Here is a 15,043-nt window from a genome sequence, read left to right as displayed (position 1 = left end):
CAAAACGTTATGTTTGGCGTAAAAGCAACACAGCTCATCACCCTGAACACACCATCCCCACTGTCAAACATGGTGGTGGCAGCATCATGGTTCGGGCCTGCTTTTCTTCAGCAGGGACAGGGAAGATGGTTAAAATTGATGGGAAGATGGATGGAGCCAAATACAGGACCATTCTGGAAGAAAACCTGATGGAGTCTGCAAAAGACCTGAGACTGGGACGGAGATTTGTCTTCCAACAAGACAATGATCCAAAACATAAAGCAAAATCTACAATGGAATGGTTCAAAAATAAACATATCCAGGTGTTAGAATGGCCAAGTCAAAGTCCAGACCTGAATCCAATCGAGAATCTGTGGAAAGAACTGAAAACTGCTGTTCACAAATGCTCTCCATCCAACCTCACTGAGCTCGAGCTGTTTTGCAAGGAGGAATGGGAAAAACTTTCAGTCTCTCGATGTGCAAAACTGATAGAGACATACCCCAAGCGACTTACAGCTGTAATCGCAGTAAAAGGTGGCGCTACAAAGTATTAACTTAAGGGGGCTGAATAATTTTGCACGCCCTATTTTTCAGTTTTTGATTTGTTAAAAAAGTTTGTAATATCCAATAAATGTTGTTCCACTTCATGATTGTGTCCCACTTGTTGTTGATTCTTCACAAAACAATACAGTTTTATATCTTTATGTTTGAAGCCTGAAATGTGGCAAAAGGTCGCAAAGTTCAAGGGGGCCGAATACTTTCGCAAGGCACTGTAATGTGGTGCAAGATAAACTAATATTAGCCATCACACAGTGGAGCTAGGCTACAGCTAATTATGTCATATTGCTAGCAGACTTCAGAACATCAATTACAGTACAAATATCCGTTCAGTACACGTTCAAAAGAATTAGAAAGATATCTGAAACAAGACCAAAATTGAAAGACAGTAAATATCTTGTTCCATTTCCAGCTAGGTGCTAATTTTGACATTGTTTCTTGGGTGCTTGAACAACCTTAACAATTGTGTTTCTCCCTTTTCCTCTCTCGCGCCCGTTTCCCATATATCCTTGCCGCATAAAACAGAGAAGGCAAAAAAACTGCTTTTAAAATACATTTTTTTTTAAATATTTAAAAAAAAAATCAGCATTAATTAGATTGAGCAATAAAAGCCCCACTTTTATTCCATAGGCTGGGATCTGCTCAATGCAGCTGTTGCAAGAGCACATTTTTCATTGGCTGTCCACTGGTTTAAAAAAGATTGATTGGCAGTTTAAACTTCTTGAATTCAACCATTATTGGGTTCAAAAACACATTTGGATTTGTTTACAGCCATCCACAACAACCATAATCCGTAAGGCGGAAATAGTTGAATGAGAGAGCAACAGTGTGATTCACATTTTTATTCTGATATATATTTTTTCTACCTGGAATTATAGCAGCTAACGACCCCTGAACGCACAGCCGCTAATCTGCGGCCTGCTAGCTATTTTAAGCACATTGGACTGCTGATTTAAGAGGCCCTTCGGACATATTTCTTCGGCCACTATGCATATTTTGCCAATTGGCCTGGTTTACCACATGGAGCCCTGCTGATCCGTCCGCTGATGTAACGGCCTTTCTGTTAGCCTGCTAGCCCAGTGCCGCTAGCTGCTTGAAGCCACGCACTGGACTTGTATGATCACCCGGCTACGCATGCCTTTCCCTAACGTCATCATGCCGTGTCGATTGCTGTTCTGGTTTGTAACTATTGTTTTATTTCACTGTAGAGCCTCTAGCACTGCTCAACATGCCTCGGCTAACAATTTAGTTCCACCCCCCACACACGCAGTGTCATCACCTTGTTTAAATGCTAATTCTAGAGACAATATCTCTTTCATTATCACTGTATGCACAGGTTTACCCCCACTGTATTCACATCCTACTATACCTTTGTTTGTACATTATCCCTTGAATATATTCTACGGTGCCCAGAAATCTGCTCCTTTTACTCTCTGTTCTGAACGTACTAGGCGTCCAGTTCTGTTAGCCTTTAGCCGAACCCTTATCCTACTCCTCCTCTGTTCCTCTGGTGATGTAGAGGTTAATCCATATGTGATTAGATTGCCCCCCATCTATCTTCTGAGCTTGTGCTGCTAGGTGACCTAAACTGGGACATGCTTAACACCCCGGCCATCCTATAAGCTTGATGCCCTCAAATCTCACGCAATTTATCAATGAACCTACCAGATATAACCCCAAATCCGTAAACACGGGCACCCTCATAGATATCATCCTAACTAACTCACCCCCCAAATACACCTCTGCTGTTTTCAACCAAGATCTCAGCCATCACTGCCTCATTGCCTGCATCCGTAATGGGTCTGCGAGCAAACGACCACCCCTCATCACTGTCAAACGCTCCCTAAAACACTTCTGCGAGCAGGCCTTTCTAATCGACCTGGCCGGGGTATCCTGGAACGACATTGACTTCATCCCGATAGTAGAGGATGCCTGGTTATTCTTTAAAGGTGCCTTCCTCACCATCTTAAATAGGCATGCCCAATTCCAAAAATGTAGAACCAGGAATAGATATAGCCCTTGGTTCACTCCAGACCCGTCTGCCCTTGACCAGCACAAAACATCCTGTGGCGTTCTGCATTAGCATCGAATAGCCCCCGTGATATGCAACTTTTCAGGGAAGTTAGGAACCAATATACACAGGCAGTTAGGAAAGCTAAGGCTTGCTTTTTTAAACATAAATGTGCATCCTGCAGTACAAACTCAAAAAGGTTCTGGGACACTGTAAAGTCCATGGAGAATAAGAACACCTCATCCCAGCTACCCACTGCTCTGAGGCTAGGAAACACTGTTACAACCGACAAATCCACTATAATTGAGAATTTCAATAAGCATTTCTCTACGGCTGGCCATGCTTTCCACCTGGCTACCCCTACCCCGGTCAACTGCCCACCACCCTCCTTTTCAAAGGGGGAGACACTCTAGACCCAAACTGCTACAGACCTATATCTATCCTACCCTGCATCTCTAAGGTCTTCGAAAGCCAAGTTAACAAACAGATCACTGACCATTTTGAATCACATCGTACCTTCTCTGCTATGCAATCTGGTTTCCGAGCTGGTCATGGGGGCACCTCAGCCACGCTCAAGGTCCTTAACGATATCATAACCGCCATCGATAAGAGACATTACTGTGCAGCTGTATTCATCGACCTGGCCAAGGCTTTCGACTCTGTCAATCACCACATTCTTATTGGCAGACTCAACAGCCTTGGTTTCTCAAATGATTGACTCACCTGTTTCACCAACTACTTCTCTGATAGAGCTAAGTGTGTCAAATCGGAGGGCCTGTTGTCCGGACCTCTGGCAGTCTCTATGGGGGTCCCACAGGGTTCAATTCTCGGGCCGACTCTCTTCTCTGTATACATCAATGATGTCGCTCTTGCTGCTGGTGATTCTCTAACCCACCTCTACGCAGATGACACCATTATGTATACTTCTGGCCCTTCTTTGGACACTGTGTTAACTAACCTCCAGACGAGCTTCAATGCCATACAACTCTCCTTCTGTGGCCTCCAACTGCTCCTAAACGCAAATAAAACTGCATGCTATTCAACAGATCATTGCCCGCACCTGCCCGCCCGTACAGCATCACTACTCTGGACGGCTCTGACTTAGAATACGTGGATAACTACAAATACCTAGGTGTCTGGCTAGACTGTAAACTCTCCTTCCAGACTCACATTAAGCATCTCCAATCAAAAATTAAATCTAGAATTGGCTTCCTATTTCGCAACAAAGCTTCCCTCACTCATGCTGCCAAACATACCCTCGTAAAACTGACCATCCTACCGATCCTTGACTTCGGCGATGTCATCTATAAAATAGCCTCCAACACTCTACTCAGCAAACTGGATGTAGTCTATCACAGTGCCATCCGTTTTGTCACCAGCGTTTTCCTTGCTGAGCGGCCTTTCAGGTTATGTCGATATAGGCCTCATTTTACTGTGGATATAGAAACTTTTGTTCCTGTTTCCTCTAACATCTTCACAAGGTCCTTTGCTGTTGTTCTGGGATTGATTTGCACTTTTCACATGTACGTTCATCTCTAGGAGACAGAACGTGTCTCCTTCCTGAGCGGTATGACGGCTGCGTGGTCCCATGGTGTTTATACCTGCGTACTATTGTTTGTACAGATGAATCTGGTACCTTCAGGCATTTGAAAATTGCTCCAAGGATGAACCAGACTTGTGGAGGTTTACAACTTTTTCTGAGGTCTTGGCTGATTTCTTTTGATTTTCCCATGATGTCAAGCAAAGAGGCACAGAGTTTGAAGGTAGGCCTTGAAATACATCCACAGGTACAACTCCAATTGACTCAAATGATGTCAATTAGCCTATCAGAAGCTTCTAAAGACATGACATAACGCTGATGAGAGCATACTGGTCGTAGTGGTGGGTAATATATGGGGCTTTGGTGACAAAACGGATGGCACTGTGATAGACTGCATCCAGTTTGCTGAGTAGAGTCTTGAGGTTATTTTGTAAATGACATCGCCGAAGTCGAGGATCGGTAGGATAGTCAGTTTTACGAGGGTATGTTTGGCAGCGTGAGTGAAGGAGGCTTTGTTGCGAAATAGGAAGCCGATTCTAGATTTCATTTTGGATTGGAGATGTTTAATATGAGTCTGGAAGGAGATTTTACCATCTAGCCAGACACCTAGAATATGTGGACAACTACAAATACCTAAGTCAGAACCGTCCAGAGTAGAGATGCTAGTCGGGCAGGCGGGTACGGGCAGTGATCTGTTGAAAAGCATCCATTTAGTTTTACTAACGTTTAAGAGCAGTTGGAGGCCACGGAAGGAGTGTTGTATGGCATTGAAGCTAGTTTGGAGGTTTGTTAACACAGTATCCAAAGAAGGGCCAGATGTATACGGAATGGTGTCGTCTGCATAGAGCTGGATCAAGGAATCACCCGCAGCAAGAGCGACATCGTTGATATATACAGAGAAAAGAGTCGGCCCGAGAATTGAACCCTGTGGTACCCCCATAGAAACCGCCAGAGGTCCGGACAACAGGCCCTCCGATTTGACACACTGAACTCTATCTGAGAAGAAGTTGGTGAACCAGGCGAGGCAGTCATTTGAGAAACCAAGGCTCTTGAGTCTTCCGATAAGAATACGGTGATTAACATTTTGTACATTTTGCAAATTCGTAATATGTCATACGAAATGGAGTGCCTCAGATTTACGTACAGAATAATACAAAATGCTCTGAGACCAGGTTGAGGGCCTGAGGGTGATCTCCACAGCACAGAGAGGAGAGCCTGCTGTACCTTTGTGGGAGGGGGATAATGGAGTCAGGGAGGTAGAGGGCTGAGAGGAGAGATGATGCTGGAGGAATCCTGGGGCAACAAAACACTGCATTGTAATCCGTTTTATCAGATGGATTTATTTCTGGATTAACAGAATTTGACCTTTTGACTGACCTTTTTAACAACAGTAATACTATTCCTTATCTTATCCTGTAGATAAGATACTATTTATTATTTATTTTGTAGCTTGTCTTTGTACTAGACTGGTAGCATTTTATCATGATTTTCTATGTTTTTGCCCAGTATTTCGTATTCTGTTCCTTGGCAGAAACAGGCATGTTACAGAACTACTCAAATTGAACCAAGAGCTTAAAAAGCCAACTTCGCAAACTAACTGAAACACTAGTGAACAGTATTCCATAGACCATGACTGTTCTATGGGGATCTGCTTAAAAGCCAGGAGCAGAATCCATCCTGCCAGCCTGGCCCCCTCCAGGAGATCCAAACCAGCCAGATACCCTCCACTACAGTAGATCCTTCCTCCATCCCCCTGCAGAACGACAAAGAGACAGTCTAAATGACCACTGAACAACCTACAGCACACCCACACACAAGTACATGGGTCAGTGAATGACAAGTGACTCTCCATCTCCTCAGATTCAACATATGCACAGACACACTCATTCGCTCACTCATTCAACACACATACTTGCCTTGCAAGGTATGCACAGGTTCCGGGATCTGAATTTAACTACAATTTCTCCCTGTAGATCTAATTATGGGGTGCATTCAGAATGTACTATTATCTTAGACCTGCTCCCCTCTACTGGGGAATGGAGGAAATTTCCTGTTAATGAACTCCACAAATACAACTACAGACACGCAAAACTTTCCATATGAATCTAGTTTAAATATTAATGTCCTTGTATTTCAGCAGTATTTAGGACGAGAGGAAGTTATTGTATCTTAGGGGGTTGTGGTGATGCTCTTCCGGTAGCTGGAGAAAGTGGAAGAGAAAACGGTAGAGGACAGAAGCCCTAGACATCAGGAAGTGGGCTTGTGTATCGCTGGCGGGCACTGACAAAGCATTTAGTGGCGTGTGTGTTGTGAGTGTCTGTAAGCTTTTGCTGACTGCTGTGAAACCACGCCGACACAGAGCTCCACAAGGGTGATACAGAGCACAGAATGGGTCAACACACCAGCTTTCATCTCACATGACCTACAAAGTCATTTTTATTTTAGCATGACATTTATCCCCACAATATTGACATCAATCATCAGTTAAATAAAAAAGGATAAAATATAAAAGGATAGAAAATACAATCTATTTAAAATATGCTGTAACTGATCTATAAACATTTCACCATAGCAGTTCTTATCACATACAATACTCAAGAGCTTTGATTGTATAGACCAGTCCAAAATATATGTTCTTAAAGTTGACAAATAACTTAATAATGCCTGACTGCAAATACCTGCAGGCCAATACATTTGCTTGTCAAAATATGTGAAATGTGTAATAACAAGAGAAAGCTATTATCTTTTTTCCACTGATAAAGACTTGGCAGAGAAACAAACCCTGAAAATCAATAGAGCCTCCATGGGGAAAATGAAGACAAAATTATCTTATTTCTTGCCGATAGCAAGAGAATAGAGACATGTTGAGAAGGTCAAATAGCTTTGGGTTAAGTGTTTTTTGTCATCTTCTACATCAGAAAGATGGGAACACAGTACTGCAGGGTTGGTAATCCCTCTGTAAGTAACCCACTGTGCAAATGAAAAAAGTGTCTGACTAATATTACTTGTCATCCCTTCACCCACTTGTTCTGTAGTGTGTGTGTTTGCTGATTGATGCATGAGCTTTCTACTTACATCCCAAAACCACAATACTATAAGTTTGGCCTTTCAACAATTCTCTATATTGGTATTAAGTGCTTGTAAGCTGTGGGTGACAATATTGCTAAGCTAAAGCTCAATAGTTATCAAAACCTTGAAGACAACACCAAAAAAGTCTGTGCTGTATTTTTGATGTGTTGTCTATATTGGGGTTGTATTAGCTGATTAAGAAATGCTGGAGCTCACTGATTATGGAGAAGAGTAGGAAACTCAAAAAACAAACGGTAGGAAAAAGTGTCACAAAAAAAGTGTTTGAAGGCCCAGTGCAGTCAAAAATGTGATTCTCCTGTGTTTTATATATATTGCCACACTACGAGATTGGACTAATACTGTGAAATTGTAAAAAAGGTTGATAATGCCCTTTTAGTGTAAGAGCTGTTTGAAAAGACAGAGTTTTGGCCTGCCTGGTGACATCACCAGGCAATAAGAATGAGAGTTCCAAACCTCTGCCAATAACAGCTAGTTTTCCTCTCCCCGCTTAAACCACTCCCAAACAGTCCTAGGAAAATTATTGTTTGAGAAATTGCTCTTGCTAAGAAAGTATTTTTTACCATTTGATTGAAAACAAAATTATCACAGTAATGTACTCAATTGTTACCCAAAAATGATTTGATATTGAGAAAAAACATCTGCATTGGGCCTAACCCCTTACACTCGTGGGACTATTGATAGGGATAAATTGATAGTTTTCTTACAGAATAAATATTAAAAGCATATGCATAACCATGGAAGCAATTGAAAGGAACAGTTTGGAGATCATGGGAAAATTCTAAGACTGAAAGGTGAGGACACAACAGTTCATCTGACTGAATCAAAACCTTACACTGTCTATTAGTGCTGAGCGATTAACCAAAATGTCAGTTATTTTTCAGTTTTCAAACAACTAATTGACCTTAGTCGTTCGTTAAAAAAAAAATGTATCTGTGAACTCAATGCTCACATCACTCAGTTTCTCTAGAGATAATTCCGATCCAGCCTGAACTGTGTGATGTAGTAGGGAGTTGTGGTTTCCAATTGGCCAATATCCTACATAGTTCAGCGCATAAAACGTGGAAATGAACTACAATCACCATAATCCATTGCTCATCTACTTGTTCAGTCGGTCTTTCTTAAATGACAGCTACCGGAGAGAGAAGAATGTGCGATCCTGAGGGAATATAGAGAGCAGCTGTTGCTTAGCGTGGTGTCTCTACCTGAAAATACATGATCTAAGTGATTGATAGTTGGTATTCAGCAGTCATAAAAGTATGCCTTATTTACTTTGAAGAACTACAAAATAGTGATTTTGTCAGACAGCATAGGCAGCAGCTCTATAGAGATGAGATGATGACATGGAATGAAATAATAAAGTCATAAAATAAAACAAATGTAATATACACAACAACTGAAATATTTTATTAAAGTAATGTGAATAAATGATGGTTCATAAGTGATAAACAGTAATGGGCAGTCACTACCATCATTGTCTTTTATTAATTGTTTTATTCTGTGTTGTTACAGCATTCAACCTACATAATGCATAGAGCATTTAATGTAAAAAACAATCGAAACCGACATCGAAAATCGCTTAGCACTACTGATAAGAGTGAGAGTGAGAGGACTAACTGGTGTCTCCAAGTGGCCACACACCTCTCCAAAGCGTGCACGTTTCCTAAGTAATTTCAATGCACTTATATGACTCAAAGAACAGCCTTCAACTATAAGGTGCTGTTTTGAGCTCTCCTAGATGTGCCGTTGAGGAACTAGAGCAAGCACACTTGACGTTGTTTTGTTTGGAACACAACCCATTGTCCCCGCCATTACACAATTACTGGTGTTGTTTACGCAATCCAAAAACCATTATAAATCGCAATCTGGGTCAGGTGGGTATAATTTGGAAGATTGTTCTATTGCCAACATGACTAGCTAAATTATAAAACACGATATTACAGTTTTAGGCTTTCAAAATGCAATTCAGGGAAACAGATCGTTATTTTGGTGCGCATAGAAAGGAGTCATGAGTGCATTCAGGTGCGTGTGCTGCGTCAAATTTTCTTCACAGTAGACAAACATATGCACATTCTGTTCAGAATAACCCAGGGTATGACGCCATGTGATCTTGTAACTGTACGTTAAATATAGATCATATACGGAAATGTGAAGTACACATTTGGACTCATGGGTGTTTGGCTTGCTTGTATGACATCAAAACAGTATTTAGTTATAATCCTCAACGTCTCATCTATCAAAATACATAGTCTCATTAATTTACAGCTTTCCCTCACTCAGTCAACAAAAAAAGTTGCCCAATTAGTGAGCGAGATTGGGGCAAATTCATATCGCGTGCGGTGTTCATGTGCAGAACGGCTGTCAGTCGAAACCCATTCGGCGCTGTGAAGCGCAGAGCTTGAGGTCTGACATCATGTGTAGCATGTTACTGTACAGCCACTGCGTTCAAATGTAGGCATTTATCAGTGCCCAAATCTGCAACGTTCTCTCTTTCTCATACATTAAATAAAACCCTGTTGTGGTCTTCATCCAATCAGAAACTGTGTTGGGAGGCTATTCAGTTCTTGTCTACAAAGTCACTGTCACACAGGCACACGCATACACACACGTATACTAATACATGCGACATCTCTATCGACGTCTGCTAAAAGGAAAACTCCACCCCAAAACTATCTTTTGTTTCATTAGTCCATTGTTGATATAGTCCCAAAATGTTTTGCATGTCACAGCAATCAAGTTTTCAAGATATGCAACTTTCAAAATACAGAAATGGGCCTTTCTACAATAAACTAAAGGTCAATGGGAAATAATAGTGAAAACTGTACTTTACCTTTACCTTGACCCTTGGGCCAGGGCAAATAATCTCATTCAAGTGTTTAAAAGCAAAAAATAAAACAAAAATAATATATATATAATCATAATAATATTTATATATATATACATATATATATATATATATATATAGATATAGTCAATCAGTGGACCAGGAGGTGCTTGCTGGGCTGAGCCATTACATCCCTGGATCAGAATCTCTGTCTATCAGCCAGGGACAATGCCTTAACCAGACTCACACTACAGACCCATGAGCTCTAGCAGAGGGAGGGGCTGGAGAGACCAAACCCTCTGAAGAGAGTTTCCTCCAGACGTAGGGGTCAGAGAGGGGGCTAGAGAGAGCTCTGTGTCCTGATAAAGGCTGTCCTCTCACTGTGGCAGTTCAGCTCTTCACTGTCGGAATCAGAGCCCCCCAATGTTACCTGGTCCTCGTCAACCCACACGGTGGGGATCCCCTTATAGGATACCCTGCCCTGCCTCTCCCAGCCTAGCCCCAGGCCGAAGCCCCCCGAGGCCCATCCCCCCGTCTCCACAGACTGCAGTTTGGTCCTCCGGGCCCAAGGGGCGCCACCAGAGCGCAGCTGCAGCATAAAAAAGACCCCGGCAAAGGCTGCCAGGATGAAGGCACAGCTGAGCACAGCCAGGAGGGTGGCCAGAGGGGAGGACAGGGCCAGGCTAGGTCCTGGAGGCTCCCCCACTCCCCCACCTCCCCCCTGCTCTAACCCCACTGGGCTTTCCCCTGGTCCACCCACATCTCCCTGGAGGTCGGGGCCAATGGGGGACTTGCGCTGGATCTGGTTCTGGTGCAGGCAGGCGGTGAGGACCAGGTGGCTGTGAGGGGGGCAAGAGAGGCAATCGCTGGGCCCGGGGCCGGAACAGGTGAGGCAAGCAGGGTGGCATGGCAGGCAGGACTGGACGGAGGACAAGTCCACCCAGTTGTCCAGGGACATGTTGAGGAGCTGGGGGCCCGTGGTGAAGCCGGGGGGGCAGAGCTTCACACAACCCTGCAGGAACAGGGAGAAGCCTAGGCTGCACTCTGGAAAGGGTAGAGAGGGGAAGAGAGAGAGAGGAAGAGATGAGTGAGAGAAAGAGAAACACTGAGAAAGCAAGATGATACACACACATGGGGATGAGGTGCTGATTTTCTGAGCATTCAGTGGGGACAAAGGCTTGAATATACACCCACACACAAAAAAGCAAAAACATGCCACGAATTAAGCCTTTTAACACTCCTGTTATATGTGCAGGTTGATGTTTATTGTCATGAGTCTTGCCCTGGAGGCAGAACTGAGTGGTTTCGCTAGATGGGCCAGCTGCAAAGTCAAAATTGGCTATATCGTAGAAATGTATGAAAGCAAAAATGTGCTTTTAGGTCTTAATTTAAGGTTAGCTTTAGGCATTATGGTAAAACCGGGTGTACACTACACGGCTTTCAAAATCCTAACATCGCTGAGCCTCTCACATTAAACAACCGTCTTTCCTGTGTTTTTTTTGTCTTGCCAAAGTAGTGGTACGCACACTACACGATGTGGCACAGATGGGGTGTCACACACTACAAGATTCTTCACTTGGCCGTGAGGATTTTCAATACCACCACAATGTCTCACGAAAATGTTTTCAGTCAGACATTCACACCTGCCATACAGAGTTAAAATAATTGGTCAACATTTTGATTTGAATAACATTGCTTGTGAACTTCAGAGGCGTAACGATTTGTCACTTTGGTTAAAGGCAAGTACAAATGCATCGCTCCTGCTCGAGAGTCTACACATTTTGTGTGATGCGAAACAACGTCATCATCTCACTGGATACTTTTTTTGAAAGCTCTCATAGGCTATTGCTGATCACCTTTCTTAAAACGTGTCATTGCACATCTCACACTGCAAGAGCATTGAAGATTTTGTGCTGATAAAATCCAACATTTTTGAAAATATTGGGATGTCTGGAACTGCTCAAAGATGGAATCAGATTGTGTCTCTTACTCGCTCACATTAAAAGAGTGTCGGGGCCAAGCGCGCACCCCGAGTAGGCAACGACATGGGAATTTTGTCTCTGATCTCAAAAACTATATCGGGGCCAAAACCGTGTCGTGTATACCTGGCTTTAGCAGTGTGGTGGAGGTTAAGCATAGGTTTAAAATCCGATTTGATAACTTTGTGGCTGTGCCAGCTAGTGACCACTCTGCAGAGCTGCCTCTAGTACATGAGTCATCTCAAAAAATGCCAACCTGCATCATATGCATGAGAACCCCACATCCACATGCTGAGTGTCACCAAGAGGCTTCTAATCCCATCTGGAATCTTTTAGTGCTACAGTTGTCTGTGTGTCTCGGACAGTCAGTCTCACCGATGCAGATCTGCTGGGTGTCGAAGGTCTTGCAGCTGTTGTTGGAAGGCCGGGGGAAGTCAGGAGACGAGGGGTTATTGGAGCTGGAGCCCGTACCGTACAGGATCAGAGTAAACTGACTCAACTCACCTGGGAGGGGTGGAGGAGAAAGGAAGAGAGAGGGGGAGGAGAGGAAGAGAGAGAGAGGGTGAACACATTTCAATTTCAAGGGAGAAAGAAGAACAGAAGGAATGAACAATGCAATACCTCTAAGAGGAGAGAATGGGTGAGTGTCAGAGAGATACTAATATGATGACGGTGAAGAGGTAGGTGAACTGACGAACAAAAACAGGGAGAGGAGAACAATTGCTGATTAAGAACGAGAGAGAGAACTGATATGGTGTGGACAGGAATATGGATGAAGAGGAGGCAGAGGGAGTAAAGAGAATCACTCATCTTATTTCTCCTGCTGTGCTGAGACTGTAACAAACGACAGCAGAGACCTTCTGGAGTAAGGAGAAGGGAAAGGAGAGAGGAAAGAGGAGGGAGGAGCCTCTCCCGTGTATGTGAGGAGGGGTATGAAGGTACACAGATGTCCTCTTACCATAGTCGTGTCCTTGTTCTGAGACGTTCTCGATCTCCAGGGTCCACTCCCCTCGAGGATCCTCATCCCACATGTGGGTGGTCATGAAAGCCCAGTCAATAAATCCCTCTGGCGAATAGTCTTTAGGCCTGAAAAGAGGGGGAGAAAGAGAGAGACACAGAGAGAGTAGTTAGGGCTCACAGCCAAAAACATAGATATCATAGCAACCATCCTAAACCATGAAGGGCTCTTCAAAAACAATACCTCCCAGAACGGCTGCTAAAAATACACAGCACTTCAAGCAAACATAAATTAAAAACGACAAACACTGCACTGTGTTATTCCGTGAATATGTTTATGTTTACCTGGAGGATGGTGTATCTATCAGACTGATATGAGGTTGATGAGGTTTCCTTTGTATTTCTACAGTAGGTGTGTGTGAGGGTGTACCTGGGAGCCAGCAGGGTAGAGCGTGTCCCTTGGGGGCTGATGAGGTGTATAGCCAGGTTTCCTCTGTGGTTGTAGGAGAGAGTGAGGCGGGCCTGGACATGCTCCAGAGAGTTGACATACTCTGGTCTGCCCCAGCAGGAGTCCAATGTCTTACTGAACAGCAGCCGGCTACCTATGTCCCTCGGCTCTGAGAGCATGGTGAGGACACACTGGTGCTGTGGGCCCACGCTAGTCCAGTTCTGAGCCAGAGCCACCATGGCCCCCGCATCCAGCAGACCATACCCATACGAATGACTCACTGACAGAGACAGAAAAACCATGAGTGAAGTTCCAAAGAGTCAGAGTGTCCACTTATCATGTAGTTCAGTCAGCCAAGGCATGTCCTATGAGAGCTCTCCTGTTACCTTTGCGGCCCACTCCATTGGTCCTCCAGTCGTCAGTGCTGAGGTGGGCGGGGTGAGAGGTTCTCACCACCAAGTGCTGCATGTCCCGCCACGTCAGGTTCATACTATACAGAGAGAGAAAGATATGTACTCTTATATTAGAGATGTTCTAATAAAAGAGAGTTTATGAGACATTTCTAGAGAGAGAGAGATGTCCGTCCACATCAGGTTCATAGTTCAGACAGATAGGAAAGAAAGACATGCGACACAAAAAAGGTGGATACAAACACCACTAGAGACATGTCAATGTCAGTCACACACAGCAGTGAAATGGATGTGCACCTGGTCCATAAGGTTTTATCAGCAGTGTCCAGTAACAGCACCATAATAAAAGGCAGCCATAAAACACTGGTGTTTAATGGTGAGAGAACACAGTAACACCTTAAAGTAGTATAGCAGAGTAATGTACTGAACAGTAGCCCACGTAGAGCAGTCAGTAAGGATGTCAAGCCGGGCTGCTAAAGGTTATGTTCTTGAAGGACGCCAGGACGGGTCACCTTCCACTAAATAGAAGGGCCATATTAAACCTCTCCAGCTGATTTAGCAGGGAGCGGCAGTATGTAGGTAGGTAGAGCAGAGAGGACAAGAAGTTTAGGGAGCACATGCCTTTGGAGTGAGCGGAGAAATGGAGGCCCGCAGGCAAAGATAATCAAACCATGAATCACATGGGTTTACAGCTTAACTCGCTGCCTGCGCCAGGCCGAGGCAGAAATAGAAGCGCCAGAACTGCTCCGCAGCTTGACAGCGGAAGTGGAAGCAGCAGACTCTCACCTCAACAACCTTTCACATCCATACACTCCCTCCGTCACCATTCACGTCTCACACTCATGTGTTATTAATGGACATCCCTCCATCCACTCAATGTCACCTCGCTGGAAAAACAGCGCTCTCCCTATTAAATGATTCAATCTCCATGAATTCCATCTGCTGGAGAAATGCAGGCAGATCTGTTATTATTGCTCTCTCTCAGGAAATGCTGAGGTGATCTACACTTTGTGGAGAATTATTGGATTTGGATATTCATTGTCTGTGAATGATAGGGTATATTGAAGCAAACTTCCTCCCTGCATTGACAACGCCCTTCTCTGTGGCTGCAGTGGCTGGAGGGTTGCAATGACTACCTGTATGCAGTACATACAGTGCACTCGGAAAGTATTCAGACCCCTTGACTTTTTCCTTTATGAAAACCTGATCCACCTAAGCGCACAGCCAAGACAATGCCAGAGTGGTTTAGG

General features: G+C 43.9%; 1 protein-coding gene across 3 annotated transcripts in view; it reads right to left on the bottom strand.

The window, feature by feature from the left end:
- Positions 1–8,614: 8,614 nt before the first annotated feature.
- The window catches only part of LOC112253480 (furin), a 194,998-nt gene continuing 188,569 nt past the window's right edge, over positions 8,615–15,043 (bottom strand). For all 3 annotated transcript variants that reach the window (XM_042323238.1, XM_042323236.1, XM_042323237.1), the window contains exons 11-15: positions 13,770–13,873; positions 13,366–13,663; positions 12,937–13,064; positions 12,354–12,482; positions 8,615–11,043 (exon numbers count right to left, since the gene is read on the bottom strand). In XM_042323238.1, the coding sequence (XP_042179172.1) occupies positions 10,340–11,043; positions 12,354–12,482; positions 12,937–13,064; positions 13,366–13,663; positions 13,770–13,873 (1,363 nt within the window). In that variant the 3' untranslated portion in view covers positions 8,615–10,339. The remainder of the gene's footprint in view (positions 11,044–12,353; positions 12,483–12,936; positions 13,065–13,365; positions 13,664–13,769; positions 13,874–15,043) is intronic.

The sequence above is a fragment of the Oncorhynchus tshawytscha genome, linkage group LG06, assembly GCF_018296145.1.
Source record: "Oncorhynchus tshawytscha isolate Ot180627B linkage group LG06, Otsh_v2.0, whole genome shotgun sequence".
Classification (NCBI taxonomy): domain Eukaryota; kingdom Metazoa; phylum Chordata; class Actinopteri; order Salmoniformes; family Salmonidae; genus Oncorhynchus; species Oncorhynchus tshawytscha.
This window is presented reverse-complemented; position numbering and strand designations above follow the sequence as displayed.